We start from the raw sequence: 21,797 nt of genomic DNA on the forward strand, positions 1-21,797 counted from the left end.
ATATATATATATAATTATATGTACATATGTATGTACACATGTATATACACATTATATATAGCCTGACTTGGTTTCTATACTCTATCCTGAGTAACTAGGGCTAGAAGTATGCTTAATATTTACTTAATAAAGGTATACAAATAAAATAATCTCTTCAAATCTATTTATAAAATACAGGAACACACCATCCTCAGATTGGCTGGCTGATGTCAGTATCATGGTCTCCAGAATTAAGAAACAGCTAGTGCAAAAGACATATTTGTAAAAGGACAGACAATACATTAAGGTCGGGACTATTCTTTCATGGCGAACAGAAAAAGGTACAAATGATCTGAGATCAGAGCGGTCACTGTAGAGTATAGTAACTTGGTTAACGATGTGTCTCAGCCCGAAGTGGAGTTCTTGGTCTAGTTCGGCTCAATGACGACCCATCGGGGAGACCCACATACTGCTTCAAGGATCTTACACTACTGGACATATTCCATCTCATAAATAAAGTTATAATCTGTAGTGCAGTAGGCAGGTTGGCAAACAGGACCTGAAGACCTGGGTGTGAGTTGTGATTATTTTCTAATTGTGTATCCACAGCGGAGTATAATACCAAATGAATATTATAATACCTGTCATTCCTTCTTTCTTCCCTCAACCTTCTACAAGTATTTACTGGCTCGCTGTATGTCTGCTACTGTGCTTTAAATTTCCATATGAGGACAAAATGGTTGAATACAGCAATCCACACGAAATAATTTTACAAACAATACATTGTCACCCATTTTTGTGTGCCCCTGGCAGGGATGTCATACATAAGTTTAGTAAATGAAAAATGGTAGTCAACTTAAATTCATACTAAGAAACAACTGATGAAGAAGCGTCTTCCTAAATGGCAAAGTAAATTAGGGATATGCAAAAGAGAGTAGTGTTTCTTAAACTGTAATGTGCATAAGAAATGCCAGCGAGTATGGAAAGATACAGTCTCTAATTCAGAAAGAATGGAGTAGAACCTGAATATCTACATTTCTAGCAAGTGATTCTGATGTTGCCAATCTGATGGCTATACTTTAAGGATAAGGTCTTGGGGGAAAGAGTGCGAAAAAGTTTCCACAGAAAACCACGATCAGGCTGAACCAGTCTGGTGATCCACTTATATACTGAAGCATATCCTGAAGCATACTATATCCTTATAGCATCCTAAAAAAGAAGTGTGCTTCAATACTTAGCTTTAGATTTGGTTCTTCAATATGAATTTAATGAAATGTGCTCTTATGAACACACGTACACACATAACAAACTGCTTCACCTAGACTAAGAAACTAAGTGTTCAAGACAATGTGTTCCTCAATCTAACTTATCAAACTAGTTCAACTCTTTATTTTTTCCTTATTTTTAAACACTTCTAGAATCTCTTGGACTTATTAAGGCTTTTAACACACTTTTGACTACAACAGCGTCCATTCAGCAGGTTTTAGATGTTAAGAAAAAAGATCTGTGTGGCACATAAACACAACTGAACAGAGCTACTCCTAAAAATAAAGGCATAGTTGCCATTTCAAAAAATGTATATAAAGAGAGAGTAGATACACGCTCACAACAGCACTCACCTTTAAGTAAAACAGAGGGCAACAGTAAAGTGCCTCATGCAAGTTAATGGTGTGGTCTGTGGTTAAACTTTGGCAGTCGACTTTTGTAAGCACCAAATATGAGCTACAATTTATGATACAAAGTACAAATGGCTCTTCTCAGCCACAAAAAACTCTCTGAGAAGCACAACTGTGACGCCTAGAGGAAGGGCTAACATGCGTGGCATAAGAAATCAGCCACCAAACATGTAGCTAACAGCTCACATTCTACTGCCTTAGCAAACAAAACAAAACACTTATAAGCACACTCACATAATCGATCTGGTTGCTGCATTAAAACAATAATGCTCAAATTAAAAATATATAGGCGAAAGCTATTCTAAATCGTTATACTCAGATCCAAGTATTTCCTCATAATGTAAGCTACTTTAAAATCAATCTACTGGGGCGCCTGGGTGGAGCAGTCGGTTAAGCGTCCGACTTCAGCCAGGTCACGATCTCGCGGTCTGTGAGTTCGAGCCCCGCGTCGGGCTCTGGGCTGATGGGTCGGAGCCTGGAGACTGTTTCCAATTCTGTGTCTCCCTCTCTCTCTGCCCCTCCCCCGTTCATGCTCTGTCTCTCTCTGTCCCAAAATAAATAAACATTGAAAAAAATAATAATAAAAAATAAAAAAAATAAAATCAATCTACTTATTTGTATTTTTGCTGAAGTTGAAAAGAGTACAATAGAAATTAAAATGTGCACCCCATACATTGTTAACTCTAAGATAACTCTTGAGTGAATCTACTCTGGGGGGCACCTGGGTGGCTCAGTTGATTAAGCATCTGATTTTGTCTCAGGTCACAAACTCACGGTTCGTGAGTTTAAGCCCCATGTTGGGCTCTGTGCTGACAGTTCAGAGACTGGACCCTGCCTGAGGATTCTGTGTCTCCCTCTCTCTCTACCCCTCCCCAGCTCGCACCCTTTCTCTTTCAGAAATAAGTAAAAATTAAAAAAAATTAAAACAAAACGAAACAATCTACTTTGGGCAGGACAGACTATATGTGTGGCCACATAGAGGGTAAATACTGTCTTACCAAGGAGGGGCGATTTCCTCCAGCAGCCATCTCTTACTTCAATATAGTCATACCAGCACAAACTGCTCTTGTATAGGTCCATCGTGGTAAAATTTAAAACGATCTGCAAATTGGAGCAAAACGACACAAAGACGAAAACGATTGTTACCGCACAGGCTAATTTGATTGCTGGAGATTAGGAATCCGGGACTACAAAGAAAACAGATTCATAGCTAATTCTTTTTTTTTTTCTTTTTTCTGTTAGTATACCCTTAATATAGTTTCTTGACAAATGCCCCAAAGAAAGAAAATATTTTCTCATTCTCATTGATGTCTGACAATATAGAACCACCATGTCAACAGTTAAACTAAACATTTTAGCAATCAAAGCCAAGTTTCTGTAGAAGTAGTTTAGACAATATTGAAACAAACAGAAATCTTTATTCAAATAGTTTGTTTTGAATGTTTTAAGATAAATATGACTTAAACCATGAGAAATTCTGATTTTGCCATGAACGTCTTCTTTTTAATAATTTATTTCAAAGACGACCAGTCAGACATCTATAATTATGTTAAAAATTACCACCATGTGCTATGTTCCAAGAACATAATATCATTGTGTATGTTGAAATGTTTTAAATACAGCTCTAAAATTTGAATTTGTCCATGTAAGTATAATCAAAGACAGATGTCATTATGCTTCTCTAGATCCAAGAATATATATTCAAAGACCTTTTAAGTTAGAAGATCTTGCACATGACCCCTCATTTTGTACTTTGTTTTGAAGTGATGCTGCTTTTTGTGGAGATAATTCAGATAACTCAAGAACAACTCTAGGAGGGATAATTTTCTTACTGCTTTATAACAAGAGTTTGTTTTTCAAATAATTAACTCTTCTTGATTACACTAAAAGTAGAGCCAAACTAACATGAGAAATGTACCTACCTGAAGTAAAATTCACTTGGAAAATAGTTTTGTTATTCCCAAAAACTCATTCTAAACTCTATTCTGCTTAAAGTATCTAAGATACTTGAGGTGTGCAGTAAACCTGTTTTTTACTCCAGAAGCTGAAATGGACTTTGGCCCAAAGTGACCAATTATGAGTATTTAAATAAATGCTTCTAATCTAAAACTATAGCTTGTGATAACATTGAAAGAATCCTCTGGTGACAATATAAAAATCTGAATGTAAGGGTACTCTCGAGCTCAAGAAATGAGTAAAATATATAAATAAGCAATCAATGCTAAGTCCATATTCCAGAAAAGTACCGCCATTTTTGTGTAAGGAAACATATACTTCTCCCCTTTCTTGAATATAATACTTAACATAAGTTAACATAAGTAACTTAACATAACACTTAACATAAGAAAGAAACTATGGCAAATCAATCCTTTTTTAAAGATTTTTAAAATACCTTTTTATAGTTTATTTATTTTGAGAGAGAGAGAGAGAGAGAGAGAGAGAGAGAGAGAGAGACTCCCAGACAGGCTTCAACTGTCAGCATGAAGCCTGATGTGGGGCTCAAACTCATGAACCAGGAGATCATGACCTGAGCCGAAGTCGGACACTTAACTGACTGAGCCACCCAGGCGCCCCTATGTCAGATCAATCCTAAACTAACTTATTTCTTCCAAGAATTGAAGATATAGCATAATAATAAATATTTCTCATGGCATCTTATATTTCAGCAACACAATGATCAATAAAACTGTACGCCAACATTGATGATACTTGCCCATATACTCATTTTATAGAGATAGAAACTAAGAATCTACCTATAATGAAAGTCTGTACTTTATAATGGCATTAACATCTCACCATTAAATTCGACCTTTTTTGGTTTCCTTGAACGTGTACTTTCTTAATTCCAAGAGATGAAAGTAGAGGCACACTGTTCTGTTTTTTAATGTAATACAGTAAGTGTAGCAAAACTTGGTTTTATTTAATTGTTCATTTATTTCTATCTTATTTATAGTTTCTCTTTTTCTCCTTTTTCTTTTCCTCACCTAATTTTAGCATTCAAAATATTCTCAAAAATGTTACAAAAATTTCCAAAATATCCAAGGACACAGGACTGATCATATTTTTCTTTCTTTTTCGGTACTCCTCAACATTCGATTACCAAAATACATAGTTTCGAACCATTTTTTTCTGAGGTTCCCAATACATTTCGACTCCATCTCTGAATACCAATGCAACATTAGGTTATTCTTACGACATAATTGAGAAGTAATTTCTGGTTTTTCTCCTTAATTTTGTATTTACTTTAAGCCTGCTACAAATGCAAAACACTACCACTGCCTGATATTAGGTTTCATTCTACATTTGTGTTTTCTCTACAGCAACCACCAGGGATTCGAATCTGTAGGATCATATAAGAACTCAGTTATTATAGTAAAAATGGCAAAACTAGAATTTAGACACAAACAGTAGACCCTAAGGCTCATTTTATGGTTTCCTTCTTGGATCTAAAGGTGGATTTTATAATGGTGTGCAAATAGTATCACTTCCTCTTCTAGGAGGGAAAGAAATCAGCTAAATTGGAAGTATGTATATGGTCAAATTGTATTCAAAATTGAAACAATGTGGTTGGATTGCTAACAAGTAGTTAATATTTGAAGTTCGGAACACACACACACACACACACACACACACACACACACAGTTGGAAGGGGATAACTCTAAACAGAAAAGTTTCCTATCTTGTTTTTAATCTTCTATTTTAAATGCCAAGCACTGTGGAGGAACAAAAATGGCCGATTTTAATATAAAACACAGAGTCCTTTAGAAGCAGAAAATGCAATAAAGATAGGTTTTCTAAAATCAAATCTTAGGGCTCTGACCTAGAAGTAAAATGCTGGCCTTTGACTAAGGTTGCTAGCAGAATCCATACTTGAACTGCAAATCAAAAGCACTTGGAAAATATCTGGTTGTCTTACATTATATTATTTTATGAAATATGTTGCACCTTTTTTAAAGAACGATGAAGGAAAAACTACCTAGCACAATTATATAAATGTTTATTTCTTACTGTAAGTATCAATTTAGCAGTATCAATTTAAATTTAGTCATGGCTCCCCTGGAACATGAGATTGAAGGAGATACAAGGAATAATTTTAAGATCTCCTGTGATCTGTTATGAGTCTTAGTTGCTAAGTTAAATTGATACAATTGCTGTGGAGTTTGCTTATTAATACTTTGTACAGAGTACAGAGTCTTGAAGAAAGGCAGATCAACAGACAAGGGACTGGATGCCTGCGTATCTCCAGAGAAAAAAATAATCAAAAAACTACTGTCAGCATAATGAAGACATTACTGACTACCTACACTAATTCCATGAGCACCACAGAAGGACTAATTAGAATAATGTTTATACCTTACAGTGCTGAGGATGAGGAAGACACAAATCTTATCAATTAGACTGATATCATTAAATGGCTTTTTAGAAAAAAAATATTAGAATCAAAAGCAGTAAAATAAAATAGATTTCTGGGTTCCAGCCAGAAGGAGCTTGGAAAAACCTAATTATCTCTAGCGGGACTATAGGTTTCTTCTCAGGAATAAGACTAAGGGGTGAGAAGATCAGTAAACTATCCTCCATGGGTCAAATCCAGCCTTCAGTCAGTTTTTGTAAAAGTTTGTTGGACCCATTCCTTTACACATCGTCTGTGATTGCTTTTGCAATATGATAGAATTTAACATTTGAAACAAACTGTATGAACTGCAAAGCCAAAGATATTTACTGTATATCCTTTCCAGAAAAATTTCCAAACTCATGGAATAATTGATCATTACGCTTTTGTTCAGCCCTGAATTGTATCATGCCAAAGGGAAAAAATTTACATCTTTTTTTCTGCAACTGAAAGCTATTTATGACTGGGCATCAGAGAGCATGGGTTCAGGTTCTAGCTTCTTGGTTTGCTAGTTTACTTAAACTTTCTTAGTTTGAATATATTTTCTTACCATAAAAGCCCTGGAGGCCACAATATCAAGCTGGTCTCAGCAGAGTTAAATCAGAAGGATTTAATTGGATAATGTTAGCAAACCACTAAGGTAATCTGAAAGCATTGTTAAGATTCTCATGTATTAATATTTTCATGGTAAATATAAATCCTCATAATATAAATCCTGAAGATAGTTATCAAATAAATAAAACCACTGACCCAATTTACTTAATCCAACTGTGCTGGGAAACATAAAAATATCAGCTTAATTATAAGGTTTCACAGGAAAATCAACACATTAAAGTAAGGGATTCTTACTTTAAAATCTAAAGAATAGACAGGAGAACCTGGGGCCTTGGCTCAAGTCCCTGCTTTACAACAAACTAGTTGTATGCATCAGGTAGATCCCTAATTCCATCAGGGATTTATTATATGACAGGTAAAAAACAGGCATTGGATTATGACATAGAGTAATTTCTCTACTTAAAATTATATGATAACACCTGGATTTTGACATTTTGATGTGTCATTACCAACTACTCAGAGGAACATTTTTCACACCTCCTCTTCCTTAATTCCTACTCCACTCCATACTTAATCAATTCCAATTTGCACAATTCCCCTAATGTTCTCCCTCCATTTTCACTGACCTCGTTCTCCATACCTCTTTGCATTAACTGAAATAATTTCAAAAGCCGTGTTTGGTTTTCAGGTTCACTGGTCTCTAATTCACCCTACCTGTATGGCCACTTTAATCCTTTCAAAGTTGGGTACCAGTGGCTTCACATTCAACTCAACATAAATTTCTAAACCTGGACATCACGACTCTAGGCTCATAACCCACCACTGCAGCCTCATCTTTCACTACCTCAAACACAGAATCTGCATCCCACCCATCCCTGACTTCTTGCCGTTGTGCCCTGAAAAAGCACCCCCAATTCCAGCACTCCTTTATTCAGGGTGTACGTAATTCCTCCCAGGACACCACTCTCACTTTCCCTGTTTCTGGAATCCCTTTATACCTTTCAAAGTCAGTGTCAAAAGTCTAGATCTCTCAAGAAGATCTGAGCTCTCCTATCTCAGCATTTCCACTTTGCTTGCTTCTTATTTGTGGTGTTGTATGATTAAAAAAAGACTTGATTTATTTAATTATTCTCATGTATTATTTCTCATTATCTTATTTTTGATTTGTGTACTCAACACCACTTTTCCAGAAACACAAAACAAAACAAATCACTTACGTTTTCTTCAGAAAAATATAAAGTGTAAGTTTATTTTTTTTTACTTAAAAATGATTTCATTATTATTTATTTAAAAAAATTTTTGCCCAACTTATTTGAAAAATAATCTTTATAAACAAATATATGACAAGTCTTTTTTTGCCCTCAAGCACAGTTCTGGTCTTTTTAGTTTCTTCTATTGATTCAGAAGCCTGTTTTGACATTACCACAGAGGATGAATTACCAAAGCTCCATAATGTTTTTCTATCATCTTACAGTGCAATCCACTTTTCTTCATTTTTTTCTAACTTGCTTGGTTATTCCAACCCTTAATATTTAAATTTTTTTTTCAACGTTTATTTATTTTTGGGACAGAGAGAGACAGAGCATGAACGGGGGAGGGGCAGAGAGAGAGGGAGACACAGAATCGGAAACAGGCTCCAGGCCCCGAGCCATCAGCCCAGAGCCTGACGCGGGGCTCAAACTCCCGGACCGCGAGATCGTGACCCGGCTGAAGTCGGACGCTTAACCGACTGCGCCACCCAGGCGCCCCAACCCTTAATATTTTATAAATAACCTCTGAAATAATTGGGTATACGTATAAAACAAAAATCTATTGGAAATTTACTGCAATTACATTAAAGCTATACATTAATTTGGCCTACTTAAAAATTTTTAAACATTTAAAAAAAAAGGGTGGTTCAGTCAGTTAAGTGTCCGACTCTTGATCTCAGTTCAGGCCTTGAGTTTAAGCCCCACATTGGGCTCTGCGCTGGACATGAAGCCTACTTAAAAATAAATATATAAGGGCACCTGGGTGGCTCAGCCATGATCTGGTGCTCAGGTCATGATCTGGCAGTTTGTGAGTTCAAGTCCCAGCTGTTCAAACTGTGCTGACAGCTCAGAGCCTAAAGCCTGCTTTAGATTGTGTGTGTGTGTGTCTCTCTCTCTGCCCATCCCCTGCTCACGCTCTGTCTCTCTCAAAAATAAATAAATATTTTAAAAAACTAATAGATTAAATAAGTAAATATTAAAAAAAAAACACCTATATATTTATTTGGGAAAAACTGACAATTTTAATATATCCTGACATATGATACATATCTCAACATCCTGCTACATGACAAGTTAGTTTTTTTAGTCCCACATTAAAGTCTTCAGTTTTTAAACTCTGTTCCATTTTAACATATTTGTTTTACCTGATCAACTTAAGTGTGTTTTTTTAGTTGATTCTTCTGAATTTGTAAAAAGATAAAATATATTCTCTATAACTAAAGAAAAATTTAATGATTAGCTCTGCCAATTGCAAATTGTGTGGTGTCAAGGGGGTTACTCAATCCTTTCTTAAGTTCAACTTCTTCATGTATAAAATAGAGATAATTACAATACTAAACCCGATAGGGCATGAGAAGTTTAACACGGTGCCTGGCATAGTAAATACTCAATAAATATTAGTTTCTTATATTTACTAAATTGAAAACATTCCTGCTATGCTTAATTCATCACGTTGTCATTCAAAATACATATTGAACTCTAGTGTTGCCAGCATTTATGAAATTTTTAGCCAGCTTTTTCTTTCCATTTTGATACAATTATTTGACAAAATAATAGATTTTATAATACTGAACTATCCTCATAATATTGAGCCAAAACATTTGCAATCTTGTAAATTATGCGGTTTGATTTCATTTGATTAAATTTATACAACATTCATGTTTTTATATTCATATGTAGGGCGCTTGACAATTTTTTCATATGTGTTGTGTATGCTTATCAGATTTTTACTAGTTTAGTAACATAAATGGAGAGATTACACATTGTTATACAATGCACTTAAAATGCATTTTATTACATGGGAGAAATCTTGAGATTTTAGAATTTGAAAAAACTGCCATGAGAAATCATCTGCAAACAGCGTAATTTTATAATAATTTCTGTAAATTTATTTTATATGGTTATAATTTATTCAATTTTTAGGTGTCATTAAATCACTTTTGGTATCTTCAATTTCCAGGATCCTACATTAAGAAATATTTCAAATGAAAATATTCCTGCCGGGGTGCCTGGATGGTTCCATCAGTTAAGCATCTGACTCTTGGTTTCAGCTCAGGTTATGTTCTCACGGTTCATGGGATCAAACCCTGTGTCGGGTTCTGCAGTGCAGAGCTTGTTTGGGATTCTCTCTCTCTCCCTTTCTTTCTACCTGTCACTTGCTTGCATTCGTGTGCACTCTCTCTCTCAAAATAAATAAACAAACATTAAAAAAAGAAAGTATTTCTGCAAGTTTTGATATGTCGCAAAGTTAAACGTATAGCCAATTATATACAGTGAAACTACATTATCATGAATTCAAGTAAAAAAAATATTTCACATTTGCAAACAGAAAAAAATACTTCCCAAAAATGCTAATAAAAAAAATATTCTAAAGTATAAACCATAGGCAGGACAAAAATGAGATTTAATGGAAGTCAGAAATGCAAGAAGAAATAATGAATAAAAGTATTTGATAAATCTTCAAATGCTATTGAGAATGAATACTCATGTACAAGAGAATGAAGTCACCTTTAACTTAAGCCATATGCAAAAATTAATTCAACAATGAATTAAAGACCTAAATGCAAAACCCAAAACTAGAAGAAAGCATAGAGGAAAAGCTTCATGATTCAATGATTTCTTGGATATGGCACAAAAGCACAAGCAAAAAAAGCAGGAAGAGTTAAGCGGTGCTATGTCAAACTAAAAGGCTTTTTTGCGAAACAAATAATCAACACGTTACAAAGGCAACTACAGAAAAGAAGAAAATATTTGCAAATCATATATCTCATAAAGGGTTAATAGTCGGAATATATAAAGAAATCCTAACTCCACAAGAAAAAATAAAAGAATCCTTTTATTTACAGCTAAATAATAAATTTAGATGTAAATTTAAAAAAATAATAAAGTTAATTAAAAAAAAGAAAAGAAAACCCTGCAATGAGATATTACCTCTGACCGAAAAGGATGGTGACTTCCAAAACAAAAAACAAACAAAAAACAAACAAACAAACAAACAAACAAACAAAAACAGAAAACACTACATACTGGTGAAGATGTGGAGAAATTGGAACCTTTCTACATTGTTGGTGGGATTGTAGAATGATCCGACCACTGTGGGAAACAATATGGAAATTCTTCAAAAAATGAAAAACAGAACTACCAAATTATCCAACAATTCCACTTCTGGGAATATATCCACAAGAATGGAAAGGACTGTCGTGAAGAGATATCTGCATACTCATGTTCATGGTCGCACCATTGACAATAGCCAAAAGATGGAACCAACTCAAATGTCTATCAATGGATGAACGGATAAACACATGCGGTCTATACATATACTGGAATATTATTCAGCCTTAAAAAGAAAGAAAATCCTGTCACAAGCTAAAACATAGTTAAACTCTGAGACCATTATGCTAGATGAAATAAGCCAGTCACAAGAAGACAAATACTGTAAGCTTCCACTTATGTGAGGTATGTAAAGTAATCAACCTCACAGAAACAAACAGAATGGTGTTTGCCAGGAGTTGAGGGGTGGGGAAAATGGGCTTGGTTAAAAGGTACAGAGTTTTAGTTTTGCAAAATGGAAATGCTCTGGAAATCACCGTCATCACAATGTGAATGTACTTAACACTACTGAACTGTACACTTAAAGATAGTTAAGGCAGCAAGTTTTCCACGTGTTTTTACCAGAATAAAAAAAATTGGTAAACATCTGTGCATAGTTTCACAAATGTTAAGTGCAAAAAAACAATAAATCTCATTTATGTCAGGATGAAACAAACTGGAAGAAAAATACAAAAATAACAGCATCTAAAAATGAAGATAATGAGAATTGTAATCTTTTTTTAGGATATTTTTATGGTTTGGGAGAAGGATAAAAATACTAATTAAATATGACTCCATTAAAAAGACTGCTAGAGCAGTGCCTGGGTGGCTCAGTCAGTTAAGCCTCTGACTTCGGCTCAGGTGATGATCTCACAGTTCGTGGGTTTGAGCCCGGTGTCGGGCTCAGTGCTTACAGCTCAGAGCCTGGAGCCTGCTTTGGATTCTCTGTCTCCCTCTCTCTCTGACCCTCCTCCACTAATGCTCTGTCTCTGTGTCTCAAAAATGAATAAACATTAAAAATATTTATAAAAAAAGACTGGTAGAGGGGCGCCTGGGTGGCGCAGTCGGTTAAGCGTCCGACTTCAGCCAGGTCACGATCTCGCGGTCCGTGAGTTCGAGCCCCGCGTCGGGCTCTGGGCTGATGGCTCAGAGCCTGGAGCCTGTTTCCGATTCTGTGTCTCCCTCTCTCTCTGCCCCTCCCCCGTTCATGCTCTGCCTCTCTCTGTTCCAAAAATAAATAAATGTTGAAAAAAAAAAATTAAAAAAAAAAAAAAAAAAGACTGGTAGAAAAAGCGTACCAAATATGAAAATACACACTTAAAACTTTCAAACCAATAGAGAGAAAATAAATGAAACCATAAATTCAATACATAAAAAGGCAAAAAGTAAAATAAAAAAAACAGAGTGGAGCATACAGAATGCAAAAAAGAAATAATAATATATCAGTAATCACAATAAACGTAACTGCAATAAACACTCTAGCTAAAGACAAAACTAGCCATCATGAATTAAATAAAAAATTAAACCAAACTATTTGCTTTCTAAAAGGGACACACGTAAGACACAAGATCATAGAATGACTGAATGTCTAAAGCAAGATGAATATATATCAGGCAAGAATATTAATCAAAAGAATGTGCATCCTTATTGATATCAGAAAAAAATAAGGGTATTGACCTAAATCATAACTAGAGATAAAGAAATTTAGTATATAATAACAGTTTGATTATCAAAAATCGTTATATTCTAAACATAACATGTATATAAAATTTAATAATATAAAACAAAATATATTTTAAATAGTATTTATTTTAGAAAGTAAAGAGAAATTAGTAACTCCTTTGAATACTGACAAATATTAGCATACCTTTCTATTTGATAGATGAAGTAAAAAATAATCATTAGAGAATATAACACTTCACAATTAAAACACTAATGCATATATAGAGAACTTTGCATCCAATTACTGCACAAAACACATTTTAAAGAAATAATTATTCTTTATGAATATTGGCCACTTCCAAGGTCATCCTGCCAGCCTCAAAATATTTCAGGGACTGACACCTTACATACTATAATCTCTCATCAGAAGTGACTAGAGGGGAAATTAATAAGAAAAAGTTGATTGGAAAAACAACATGTGTTTACAAATAAGAAAATGTATGTTACCAAAAAATATGTTGGTTGAGAAGAAATAATAAGAGACAAAGAAGAAAATGAGAATTGAAAAATAGCAAAAACACAGTGTCAAGCTAGTGAAATTCAGATAAAGTAGCTTTTAGAAGGAAATCTATAGCCTTGAAGATTTGTATTGGAAAAGAAAAAAATTCTTGGAATTAGTGAGTTAAACTTCCAACTAAAGAAGTGAAAAGAATAGCGAATAAACCCAAATTTTGAAGTAAAGAAAACAATAAAAACATAGAATGAAAAATGAGTTGATATTGTTCATTGACCACTTAATTGAATTTATTTGCTCATCATCATACACATTAAGAAAAATAATTTTAAAAGATGATAAATGTGTTGATTTCTTCCTATTTGCAATATTTTGGAAAACACAGTTTTATTGGCACTCATACTGATAAGAAAAGTGAATTAACTCTAAATACTGATGGTATGGGTGCTGCAATTGGTTAGGAAGAACAATTTTTTTCCTGATACTATTTTGCTCTTATGAGTTGATTAATTTGATTAATCTTGTTCCAAAACTTTTTGTATTCTAGAATTTTATTTTCAAAATTATGTATAGTTTTAAACTTACTCTCATTTATCAGATATTATATTTTGCTTTTCAGCACCTTTTTAAGACTGACTTTCATAATATATTCTCATAACGTTTACTCAGAAATCTAAACAGAAATTGATCAACACCTGTAACTACATTATAACACAGAGTTTTCGTTCTTTTTTTTAAATTTTTTTTTTCTTAATGTTTTTATTTATTTTTGAGACAGAGAGAGACAGAGCATGAGCAGGAAAGGGACAGAGAGAGAGGGAGACACAGAATCAGAAGGAGGCTCCAGGCTCTGAGCCATCAGCACAGAGCCCGATGCGGGGCTCGAACTCAGACTGTGAGATCATGACTGAGCCGAAGTCAGACACTCAACCGACTGAGCCACCCAGGCGCCCCGAGTTTTAGTTCTTAAACGGAAAACAACTGTATGAAGAATTATGTATGCATTCCTGTATTCCAAATGAGCTGTAACTTTTTATGTTTAAAACTCTTCACATCGCACAAATGTTTCATTCAATTTTCATTTTGAGTTTTTGCAACACCCTGGACAGCTCCATACCAATGATCCTTTTAACATTCAATTATCAGGAATATCAAACTTTCTTTAACCTTAACTGAATTTTCACCAAAACTCTAAGTCTATTTGCATCATTCCAGATAAATCAGCCACAAGCAAATGATAGAAATTATTTAATAAGTATCAAAAATAAATATAAATATCAATACAATCTTGGTCTGGGAAGACTTTTAAGATTAGCATTCAAGACAGAATCCAGAAGTTAATAGATTCATTCATTTCCTTTCTGACTAATTTTTAAATGTATAACCAAACTAAATATAATAAGGGAAACTTTCTTCCTTTTCAATCCTTATTATGCCATGACTTCCATCAAAAATGTTGAAAAAGAAGTGGTGTGATAGAAATAAATACTTTCAGAATTGTCCCAAGAATAATGATATTTGCAGTAATTTTTGTCAATTTTCTTTCTGAGATTAATAAAGTATCCTATGCCTAGTTTGCTCAGGGTTTGTTGTTGTTAAATAAGCAATAGAGATTTCTTCTTGATTTAACCGAGAGACACATCTAATAGTGTTTGTGTATACACACGTACACGCATATACATTTACCTTTGGTTTGGTACAGAGGATTTTACATCCATATTCAACTGTGAGTTTGGATTATAATTTTCCTTTCTTATATTGTCCTTGTCAGGAATGCTATAAAGTTTTTGCTAGCCATATAAATAGCAGAATGGATCTTCCTTTTTATTCCCTGGAAGAGTTTATATAAGATTACACCTATTTGAATGTTGGCTAGAACTCACAATTATGCCATCTGAGACTGAATGTTCATTGCTGAAAAAGATCTAACAATTTAATTAAATAGGAATTCATTTTCTTTAGTGGTTATAGGAGTATTCAAGTTGTTTTTTTCTTCTTGAGTTAGAAGTCAACAGTATTTTGTAAGAATTTTCCCATTTCATCTCCATATTTAAGTTATTGGCATAATGTTAGGCATCTAGAGCATCTATGGTTATGATAACCTTTTTATTCTGATTATTAGATAATTGTGCTTTCTCTGTTATTCTTTTTCTTGTTTGATCTATTTTCAACCATGTTCCTATTTTGCTAAGTTTTCTCAATGTATCAACTTTTTCAGACTTTATATAATGCTATTTTCATCTCATTAATTTTATCTTTTATCTATTACTTCCTCCATTATGTACTTTTCTGTTTATTTTACTACTCTGTTTCTAGTCACTCAAAAGGGATGTCTAACTCATTAGTTTAAGGCATTTTTTATTTGCTAATGTGAGCATTTAAGTTGTGAATTTCCTTCTAAGTACTGCTCTAGCTGAATCGTACAGACTTGCTATTCAGTATTTTTGTTGCATTATAGTTGAAAATAATTTCTCATCTTCCCTATAATTGCTTCTTAGTTGAACTGGATATCTGATATATATTTCTTAACTTTGAAACGTGTGGGATTTTCTAGTTATCTATCTAATACTTATTTTTAACTTAATTTCATTGTGCCTGAGAACATAATCTGTATTATTTCAACACTTTTAGAGAATTTACCATTTTTTAAAGTACATGTTTCAGAAAGTTCCCAGAGTTTAAACAATTGCCATTATAAAATTTTTGAGTTTTCAGTCTATTATTTGAAGAATCAGATAACAATAAAAATAAAGCAAATTATATTTAAAAGAAGATGAATCTTAATATTTATATAAGACTAAATAAGAACTCTCGATGGTATGCACTACCTTCTCCCCTGGGGTCACTGAAACTCTCCAGATGCAGTGTGTATAAGAAGGATAGCCATTTGGAAATCCTGGAGAGGAAAGGTTGCCGTTGGATTCTTGAAGGGTTTCTCCACATGCTAAAAGGAAAACAAAAAAGATATATATATATATATATATTTGATTTTTTAAAGAGATAAGGTCATTCTTTAATTTTTAGGAAAGACATGGACACCATAAACAAAGCCCTGAGTCTTCTGTTGCTAGACAAGAATGTATACTTGTACACTATAAAGACTTTTCGTTCCTAAGTTTCTTCTTATGGCTCTATTACCAGGATTTCAGCGTACTTAATGGAATCATTAGGGCTAACCATAAAACAAGATTAAGAGATAAATAATATGGCATTCATAAATTTCCTCCTCATGGGGACCTTCCTCATTCATTCCTGAGGAATCCATAGGTCACCCATACTCAGATTCAGGCCAGTGGGTATCTGGTTGATGTAGCTATGGGATCACATGAAACATTATTAATATTTTCAGTATAAAATGAGGCTCAGTTTAATAGCAAATATCACATCAAAATTGACAACAGAGAAATCTTAAATAATCACTAGAATACAACCAATAAACGTGGTATCTAAATATCATACACAATGAAAATTTTTCTCAAACTGAAAAAAATTGAAAGGTTAAAAACATGAAGGAAGAATAAAATTTTCCAACAAGATGTAGACATTTATTTACTCTTTCATTTCTGTTGATCACAAGTAAAAATTACTGGGAAAGCAATTATGTTTTCCTCTTACTAAGGCTGTCTAATTTCTTGGAAGTAATTATCAGTCAACTGAAAGAGCAAATTATCAGCTGCTCAGCCTCAAGATCTGTGTGATTGACATCTCTAAGGCCATTTCAACAAAGATACAATTAGTTCATTGGTTCAGGTTAGTGGTCAGAATCGTTCTGTAATGGGTTTTCCTGTTGCTTTTGTAAGACATAACATGTGCCATATGAACCTAGGCTGCTTAATTCAAGAATAATTCCTCCACTGTAGCCTGTCATCTTTATAACCTTCACTCAATAACTTAAAAAAAAAAAGTCCATCCTCTCTGAAGGAGACTGAAATCAGACTGAGATATTACCATATTATAGAGTCATAGCTACCAGCAGGTGAACTCTCATCTCAACAAATCCTCCATAAATAATAAATGGTTTTGCATATCTTAAGTTAAATGAAGAAAGAAAGATGGTGACTTTGCAAACAAAACAGAGCTGTAAAAAGTCTGATATATAAATATTTATTTGAAAACATAGATATTAAGTTTGCACAACAAAATACATTTTAAGTGGAAGTAAGCAGTGTTTATTCTGATGAATAGGCAGATAAAAGCAACTTTAGAATAAAATAACAATGCTCAAGGTCAAATACATAATTCAGCACTTTCCATGAATCATGTAAGGGCTCTTGATAAATGTAACATTACAAGAATCCTTAGAAAAATGAAAATTTATTAAGATTTTATTAATGCAAACAATGCACTTCTGAGTAGGATCAGTTCAGATGCTAAATAATCATTTGGGAGTTGAGTGTGTGTCAGTGAAAAAAACTATAATTCATAGCAGTATAAAAATAAATTCTTTAATGATTGAAAACTACACTAAGCCACACAGAATGCTGGTACTGGATTTACTAAGTGGAAATAAATCAATTAAGTATATTTCATTCATAGATGTACACAACTAATACTGTTCTGATAAAATGGAAAACTCTATAAAGTTAAAATAAACAGAATACACAATTTAATTCAAAATATTAAGTAAATTTGGGGCAACTGGGTGGCCCAGTTGGTTGAGCATCCAGCTCTTGATTTTCAGCTCAGGTCATGATCTCATAGTTCATGAGATAGAGCCCCACATGGAGCTCTGTGCTGAGAGCACAGAGCCTACTTGGGATTCTCTGTCTCCCTCCCTCTGCACCTCGCCCACCCCACATACACACACATGTGAACTCTTTCTATCTCTCAAAATAAATAAACTTAAAAAATATATATTAAGTAAATCTATTATATAGCACTTGCTCATAATGCCTATAACTGTTTGTGCATTTACCTCAGTAAGTGTGGTTGTCCCAGGCTACCTGATCCCTACTACAAAAGATATTTCACTTTCCCCAGCCATACATTAATTAACGCTCAGGTGTAAAAAGCAAAGTCTATTATTAAAAAACTAAAGGAAAATCAGCAAGAAAAAAAAGTGGCACTACTAAGTTAAAATGCATTGTCCGTTCACTTACTCAACAAAGTCCATGGATGAGAAAACTAAGTTTTAGTTATGGCATTACCACTTATTAATTATGCCATACAATTAAGTCACAAAAGTTTCAGCTTCAGTTTTCTCTTGTTAAGTGGTCATCTTATTAACATATACTTAATAAAGTTGCTTTGTAGGGGTCAAATGTTATTATGCCCTGAATCCTCTTAACCCATAGAAACCTCTTCCAGGAAGATTGTGGTCTAAAGGGTTTGAGTACGTGTTTGAACTTAATATGTCATATTTAGGAGGGAAAAAAAGACATAAAGAAATATAAGCAGGCAAATTATTATTATAACTGTCTTAATAAAAATTACTGTAAAACTAAATATAATTCAGAAATTAAACTTCTATCTCTATAGGCAGATGACACAATCTTAAAGTATAAAACAGTAAACATTCCACATACACATAAAACTGTTAGAACTAATAAACAAATTCAGCAAAGTTGCAGGATACAAAAAATCAGTTGCATCTCTATACACCAACAGCAAACAATTTCAAAAGGAAATTAAAAAAATAATCCTATTTATAATAGCATCAAAAATAATAAAATACTTGGCAATAAACCAATGAGGCAAAAGACTTGTACACCTTAAACTACAAAACACTGCTGAAAAAAAAATTAAAGATAACACAAATCAGTGGAATGATGACCTGTATTCATGATTGGAAGACATAGTATTGTTAAAATATCCATATTACCCAAAGGAATCCACAGAGTCAACACAATCTCTATCAAAATCTCAATGGCATTTCTTGCAGGAAGAGAAAAAACTAAATCCTGATATTCACAAAGAACCACAGACCCACAATAGCCAAAACACTCTTGAGAAAATCTAAGCTAGAGTCTCCCACTTCCTGAATTTAAAACATATTACAAAGCTACAGTATTCCAAACAGTATGATACTGGCATAGGATAGACATATAGACCAACAGAAGAGAACAGACAGCCCAAAAACAAACCCATGTATATATATATGGTCAAATGATCTTCAACAAGGGTGACAAGACTACTCAATGGGGAACGGATAGTCTCTTTAACAAATGGCATTGAAGAAACCAGATATACACATTACAGAAGAATGAAATTGGACACTTTTCTTATACCATACACAAAAGTGAACATAAAATGAATTAAACACTTAAATGTAAGACCCAAAACTATAAAACTTCTAGAAGAAAACAGGTGAAAGCTTTAGAACAGTAATTCTGGCAATGATTTCTTGGATACAACACCAAAAGCACTGGAAATAAAAGCAAAATGGACAAGTGAGACTACATGAAACTAAAACAGCTTCTGTGCACCAAAGGAAATAGTCAACAGAGTGAACGACAACTTTCTGAATGGGGGAAAATATTTTCAAATCATATATCTCATGAGGGGTTAGTATTCAAAATATATGAGAAACTCCTACAAGTCAGTAGGAAAAAACAAAATAACCCAATTTAAAAATGGGCACAGAAGCCATATAAATGATCCACCTGCATACGAAAAAAATGCTCAACATCACTAATCATCAGGGAAATGCAAATCAAAACTACAATGAAGTAACACTTCACATCTGTTAGGATGGTCATTATCAACAAACAAACAAAAGCAGAAAATAAGAAGTATTTGCATGGAAATGGGAGAAAATGTAGCCTTTGTGCACTGTTGGTAGACATAAAATAGTGGAGCCACCATGGAAAACAGTGTGGAATTTCCTCAAAAATTATATATATATATAAATCCCAAACGATCCAACAATCCCACTTCTGGGTATTCAAAAGAATTGCAAACAGGATCCTGAAAAGACATGCGTGCTCCTGTATTCACTGCAGCATTATTCACATTGGCCAAGAGACAGAAATACTCTAAACATCCATCAGTAGGTGAATGAATAAAGAAACTACGGTATATACATAAAACAGAATATTATTCAGCCTTAAAACAAAGAAATCTGTCATATGCTACAAAACAGATAAATCTGGAGGACATTATGCCAATGTCAGTTACAGAGACATTACAGTTACGGAGAGATAAGTACTGCATGATTCCATTTACACAAGGGTTCTAAAGAGTCAAACTCATAGAAGTGGAAAGTGGAATGCTGGTTGCTAGGGGCTGGTGAAGAGGGAAATGAAGAGTTGCTGCTCAGTGGGTATAGAGTTTCAATCATGCAAGATGAAAAAGTTCTGGAGATCTGCTGTACAACCATGTGCATAGAGTTAACAGTATTTACTGTGCAATTACAAATTTGGTAATAAGATAGATCTCATATTATGTGTTTTGCCAAAATAAAAAACAGTTAGTAACAAAAAGGCAGTTAAACTTCTAAGTACTTTATCATAGGATTAATTTCACTTCCGAATCAGGTAATTCACATATACCTTATTCTTCCAGAATAGAAAATTGTGTTTAAATTGTATAAATGCTATTTGGATTGTGTTTTGTTGAACAATTATTACAAACTCTTTTCCTATTAATTACATGCTTAAATTTGCAGCTGTCTTCACTTCCATCTACAGATACTGTCCTTATCAAATGTCTGTAATATTATCAAATACCAAAGATTGAGAACTTAACTTTCTCCATATTCCATAGGATCACAATGATAATTTTATTAAGGTTACAGAAAACATAGGTAGATATACACAATAATTTCTGTTAGATAAATCTCTTCCCAAAGGAGCTTGACAAATTCTAGATTAGGGGAAGAAATAAAATTGTATCCAATCAATTTAGTACTACCTAATTAACTTATATTTATATCCGTAAGCTTTTAAATATAATAAATAAAATGTGGGTTTAAAATGACTTTAAGACAAGGAAATGCTAAAAGGAATCCTAAATCACCTGAGAAATAATGTGAGATTAATTACTCCAATTATGTTATTTCTTAAAATGTTTTATTTTTGAGAGAGAGAGACTCACACTTGCGAGTGGGGGAAGGGCAGAGAGAGAAAGGGGACAGAGGATCTGAAGCAGGCTCCATGCTGATAGCAGCAAGCCCAATGTGGGGCTTGAGCTCACATGTGGGCTCAAACTCACCGTGGGGCTCAACCTCATGGGGGGTTCGAAGTCCTGAATCACAGGATCACAAGATCACAACCTGAGTCGAAACCAAGAGCCTGGTGCTCAGCCCACTGAGCCACCCAGGTGCCCCTAATTACTGAAATATTTTAAAGCACATTTCAATAGTAACTACCTAGCCTAGTCTGAATCACCCTTTAAAATGAAGCATAAGCGCCCACTCCAAGGAGCCATGCTCCCCCAGTGTGCACTCCTCACAGAACTGCAGTAGCATCCTTTAAGGATGAGAGTTACTTCCTCACTAAGTGATATTGTCTGTGTGATACCCCAGAGGCTCAGCCATTTGTGTGTGTTGTCTCTGCTTCCTCTTCTGTGGCCACAGCATCTGGCACAGTGCCTTTCACGGGTTAACAGTGACTCATTCATTCATACAGCAACTATTTATTGAGCATTTAATCTACATCAGATTCAGAACACCAAGAGGGAAACCCCAACTCCAAGCCCACGACAGCTTATACTCTAGTGTGGGAAATGGCAAATGAACTGA

General features: G+C 34.0%; 1 protein-coding gene across 1 annotated transcript in view; it reads right to left on the reverse strand.

Annotated features, from left to right (window-relative positions):
* TLL1 (tolloid like 1) overlaps positions 1 to 21,797 on the reverse strand; it is a 213,543-nt gene that overhangs the window by 59,587 nt on the left and 132,159 nt on the right. Inside the window, exons 9-10 of the mRNA XM_047857627.1 lie at positions 15,946 to 16,061; positions 2,654 to 2,756 (exon numbers count right to left, since the gene is read on the reverse strand). Coding sequence (XP_047713583.1) covers positions 2,654 to 2,756; positions 15,946 to 16,061 — 219 coding nt within the window. The remainder of the gene's footprint in view (positions 1 to 2,653; positions 2,757 to 15,945; positions 16,062 to 21,797) is intronic.

The sequence above is a fragment of the Prionailurus viverrinus genome, chromosome B1 (genome assembly GCF_022837055.1).
Source record: "Prionailurus viverrinus isolate Anna chromosome B1, UM_Priviv_1.0, whole genome shotgun sequence".
Lineage (NCBI taxonomy): Eukaryota > Metazoa > Chordata > Mammalia > Carnivora > Felidae > Prionailurus > Prionailurus viverrinus.